Below are 5,172 nucleotides of genomic sequence, written 5' to 3' on the forward strand. Positions count from 1 at the left end.
TTATTGCATATAATATAATATAATTCGAGGTGGGTGAATTTACCATAAGTGAAAAAACGTCTCTCAGGCTTTCCTTATATTTTTCTTTTAAAAAAATGTATTTTCTTTGAACTGACAAATTAAACTAATAAGAACCAAGTGATTGTTGGAAGAGAATAATTATTTATCTTGTGTTACACCTAATTTAGTCAAACATATAGCATATAAATGGAACAACAGAAACAAGGTGGAAAACTCCAGCTCTACCTCCTCTGCTTCAGTATCAATAATAATGTCATTATCACTGAGTTGCAATGTATTCATGGATAGGATGGGACCTCCCATGCACATCTTACAGCTAATTTTAAATTTGATTAATTTGGAATATGCTTCAATAACATGAGGGAATCCTTCATCATCTTAGACAATAGTTTAAGTTAATACAAGAATCTCTTATTCTAGAATATAATTGTTCATAGTCCTTGAGCAGGCATTCAATTATTTATTAAAATAGATGTGTTCGTTGTGCTTAATAAACTATACAATACTTAATATTAGATAGAGTATAAAATCTATTTCATGTGAATCTTATATTGCTGATATATACTAATTTATCAATGATTTACTTTTTTTTTTGCTTTGTATGAACCATATTTTTTTTTTTACCGAAAATAATTTTATTCGATTAGGAAATGTCTATATTGGGTCATGTTATGATAGAGTATATTTTTCAATAAAAGGTGGAGTTACTCATTTTATAACAAAAAATATTATATATAATACACACTTTTTTAAAAATTTAATTATAATCCTCATTTTTCTTTACCTAACTTCATTCTTAGGAAAAAAAACTTCGGCCGACTAACTTTCTGCCCTACAATTTTCTCCATAATCAAAATTCAAATCCAACACATCCCTTTAAAAAAATAAGAATTTATAAAAATATTTCTCTTCCTAAAATACTTAACTAATTAATAGGGTCATGAAATGAATATTTGAAGTCATCTAATCTAATCTAACCTGGTTCGTACGGTACCTATGTGGACTCTTTTGTCTGTGTCTTTAATCACACTTTGTATCCAAGCCAATGTCAACCAATACACCTTGTCGTCTTCTAATGGTAACCCAACAAACCATATTTTTATTACTTGAAACTTGACTTGATGTGAAAGCATATTCTAGCAGGACCATTTTTCTTAATACACAACTTCCAAGTCAACTTCAAATCACAACAAAAAATCATAATACAATGCATAATTTAATAATTTGATAAATTGATCAACTATAATGCATACTATAAATTGTTGAGAGGGATAAAATGTTCGTCATAGTAATATTATTATATTAACATAAACTATTTAGTATCTACTATCTACTCCTCTTAAGTTTTGAACGTTTATTAATTATTACAATCTTAAATTCTTTGCAATATATATATAGTTTTTTTTTTTCATTATTTCTTGATTGTATGTACAACCAATATCTTTTTTCTTACTCAATCAACTTCATTTGGGTGCTATACAGATATGAAGAAATACAAGGGAAAATAAAAATAAAATAAATAAATAAAAATAACATATCATGAACAGAGCTTAGGCAAAGATCTTGCATAACTATTGGGTGGTACTTTTGATTTTGTGATCTTTGCCATCTGAGTTTGCATTTTCTTACAGATTTTCTCTAATTCCATAACCCTCCATTGCATTCCTTGCAAATGTGCTTTGAGTCTCTCGTTATCAGATGAAGCATCAAAGTCTCCAGTAGAAGAATACAACACAACTTGGTCATTGCTTTTGTCTTTGTTTCCCTTTTGTGCATTAACATTTGTAAAGCAGAAAGGTGGTGATGAGCCATTGAGTAATGGTGATGTAGCTGGAGTAGATTGGATCAAGTTTTTGAGCTTTGATTGTTGTGATATGAGAGCCTGAACTGCTGATTTTGATGGGAATTTTGTGTTCTGAGAAAGGTGTATGCAAGCTTGAGGTGAAAGCTTATCATAGTTTAATCCACAACATATCTTCACCTTTTCTTCTTCTGACAATTGACCATGAACCTACAAAGTAGTAACATATTCAACATTATTAAATAGTCCTTGAATTTTTTAGTTAATTATAAGTGTAAGTTATTTTTTTTCCTCAATACTTGTTTAATTTTATTTAATTTTGTTCCTAACATTTTTCGATAGTTCAAAATTAATCCTAGACATTAACTCCATCTAAATTATTAGGGACAAATAAAAAAGTTCGGGATAGTTTTGAGACAAATCAAAAGCATTGGGATCAAAATTAAAAGAATCGAAAACATTCGGGACAAAATTGAATGAAATTAAAAGTTAAAGAGTAGTTTTAAAGAAAATCGCAAAAATCAGGTAAAAAACATGCTTTACCCTTTTGGGAATTATGTTTCACTTTTCACATACCATACTAGCATTTCTAAAGAACAGAACATGGAGATTTAATTCACTTTATGACCAAAATTAAAGACTAGCAAAAAGTTATTAATACCTCAAGGTACATGTCCATGGCATGGTAGAGCTCATCATAAGAATCTCTTGCAGAATCTGGAATTGCAGTGGCAAGAGCCAAGAACTTAGAAGGCCTTAAAGAAGGATCAGGTGCTATCTCTGCTATGTACAAATCTATCAAGCTTGCAACTTTCTTCATCCTAATGGGAGCAACAACGCCGCCGCCGCGTCGCAAGAACGCCTTTAGAAACTTGAGAACAAGTTTCACATCATACAAGTAACTTATTCCATATGGTGATGGAACAAGCAAATTGTCCAAAGTTGCTTGATCCAAATTGGAACCAATCATGGCCTCCAACTTGTGCCTACAACTTTTGCTTATGTTCAAACTCAAACTAATTCTTAGAATCCCAAACAAGGTCTTAAAAGGGATTGAACAATTATGGTAGTACTCCATATCATAATGCATATCTATGACCATTTCCAAGATCTTAATCTTCTCACTCACATCAATAGTACTTGAAAATCTTGCTTTTTGATAATACATTAGAAACCTACTAATCAAACCATGTTCCAATTTTCTTGTGATCATTGACCTCACCAACATTTCAACCAAAACCGGATTCAAGAAAACAAGATCCTCAAACCACCAACACGGACGCGAACTGAAGCTACTCGTCTTGATACTCTCAGTACTCTTCGAATCACACGAAAACCGGACCCCACCGGAAGAACTATCAGTTGAGCAAGTTGAAGGGCATGGGCTTGCTTCACTAGCAAGAAACATTCTCCCAACAATGGTGTCCATACACTTCTCCAGCATCATTGAATTAGAATAGTAATCCAACACAGTTGATAGATTCTGGCACTGTTTCAAAGCAACCAAAAGTTCAGACCATCTCCAATAGCTTATTTCTTCAAGTGACTTCTCTGTTTGTTCCAACAAATTAGGAACACCAAGAACAGAATCCTTCATTTCCATGTACTCAGCAGCACAATGTGCTTGTAACAAATTGGAAGAGTTCATGTCAATGCTTCCATTGTTGTAACAAAATTTTAGCATAAGCTCAAAACCCTCAGCACCCCCCGGAAAATCATGGAATATTACTTTGAGTTTCCCACTGGGACCACTAGATTTTCCAAATAATCTAGCTAACTTGCTTGAGTATTGAGCAATAATAGCCTGAAAGAAAAAAAAAAGTACACATAATAAAACAAAGTTAGATTATTAATTGAAGGAATAATAATATTAATGCACTATGTTGTAGGAACATGTAGTTATGAGAGAAATTCAAGCAAACCATAATGTTAGAGTGTAATGGTGATGAACCAGCATCCTTCCTAGGTAACCCCATCAAAATGGGGTCAGAATTGAGTAAAAAGAATTAAGCTTTATGAAAAAGTGCTGAATCCAATTCAATGAAGGGTACTTTTTTTAAAAAAAAAGAAAAAAAAAAGAGAAAATGATTATTGTGGAAAATGCTATCACTGGATAAAAACAGAGACAAGGAAAGGAAAAAATGGAGAGAATATATAAGGAAAAATAAGGAAAAGTCCATACCTATAATTAAAATCTCATAAACCAGAAAGAATGGAGTACTGACAAAGAAGTCGTTATAGGCAATAAATTTGGCATAAAAGGATCTTTAATCTTCTATGCGCATGGAAGGGTATAGAAAAAAGAAATTAATGGCTTGAAAACAACCATATTTGGGGTCCCTCTCAAAAGATATGAATACAAACAAAATAAAATGAAGGTAAAGAACATTAAAGACCCAGAGAAGGCCATGGCAGCAGCATTTAATGTGACATGCATTATTAAAAGAACTTTTCTGAAATTAAAAACATAAGAAGATGAAAAAAAAAGGGTGACATGTGGTTTTGATTTGTGAGAAAAATGGACATGAAAATTATTGAAAAAAAGAAAAAAGGTGCCCCCACCTCACTGCTTTGTAGGTGCCAATTAATGATGGGGAAAAGCTACCATCATGAAGTTACTAAGGGTAGCTAGAATAAGCCTAAAAAGACCAAAATAAATAAATAAAAATAAAAATAAAATTACACATTAAAAGTCATGAACTATCATTGAATCACAGTCAATTCTAAATTCAAGAGTAGCAAAATATTTAGCACATAAACGGAAACTAGAATCCAGATAATTTAAAAAAAAAAAAAAAGAAAGATTGAAAAGTGGATTATGATCCAAACAAAACAGGAACTTTGACAAATAACAAAGACCGTTTTGACAAATAACAAAGAGGCAAGAGAGAGAAAGAGAGATTAATAAGGTTATTGTTATTTATTTATTATTACCTTGTCAACCATGAAGGTCTCTTCTCCATTTACCTCAACTTCAAGATTGCAGTAACAAGATTCCATAACAAAGCTTCTTCACCAGAATATATAAGAACAAAACAAAACAAGGAAGCTAGCACCACCAGAAATGAACAATGATGGAGATTTCTTATCAATTATTGACTTTTTGGAACTTGCATAGAAGCCAATCCAAATGAGGGAGATAGAGAAGACATAATAAGAAGGCCAAAGTGGTTTTGATGGGAGAGTGAAGATTGAAGAAGAAGACACAAAGATCAGAGATATTCTGAGAGTAAGAAGAAGACAAATAGGAAGAGGACAAACACAAAGTTCCTGAGATTAGGGTTTGGGTGGTGGAACATATAAGTAAGCTAAGTCAATTGGTTCAGAAGAAATAAAAACAAGAAATGAGA

At 31.9% G+C, this 5,172-nt stretch overlaps 1 protein-coding gene across 5 annotated transcripts in view; it reads right to left on the bottom strand.

The window, feature by feature from the left end:
* LOC107629938 (BTB/POZ domain-containing protein At3g22104) overlaps positions 1,399-5,172 on the bottom strand; it is a 4,469-nt gene continuing 695 nt past the window's right edge. For 2 of the 5 annotated variants that reach the window (XM_016332892.2, XM_016332893.2), the window contains 2 exons: positions 2,484-3,626; positions 1,399-2,032 (listed from right to left, as the gene is read on the bottom strand). In XM_016332892.2, the coding sequence (XP_016188378.1) occupies positions 1,559-2,032; positions 2,484-3,626 (1,617 nt within the window). In that variant the 3' untranslated portion in view covers positions 1,399-1,558. Of the gene's footprint in view, positions 2,033-2,483; positions 3,627-3,744; positions 3,959-4,004; positions 4,675-4,756; positions 4,823-5,172 lie in introns of those variants that run through there. The other 3 variants (XM_016332890.2, XM_021118328.1, XM_016332891.2) reach the window with 3 other exon arrangements.

This window comes from Arachis ipaensis, chromosome B03, assembly GCF_000816755.2.
Source record: "Arachis ipaensis cultivar K30076 chromosome B03, Araip1.1, whole genome shotgun sequence".
Taxonomy (NCBI): Eukaryota; Viridiplantae; Streptophyta; class Magnoliopsida; order Fabales; family Fabaceae; genus Arachis; species Arachis ipaensis.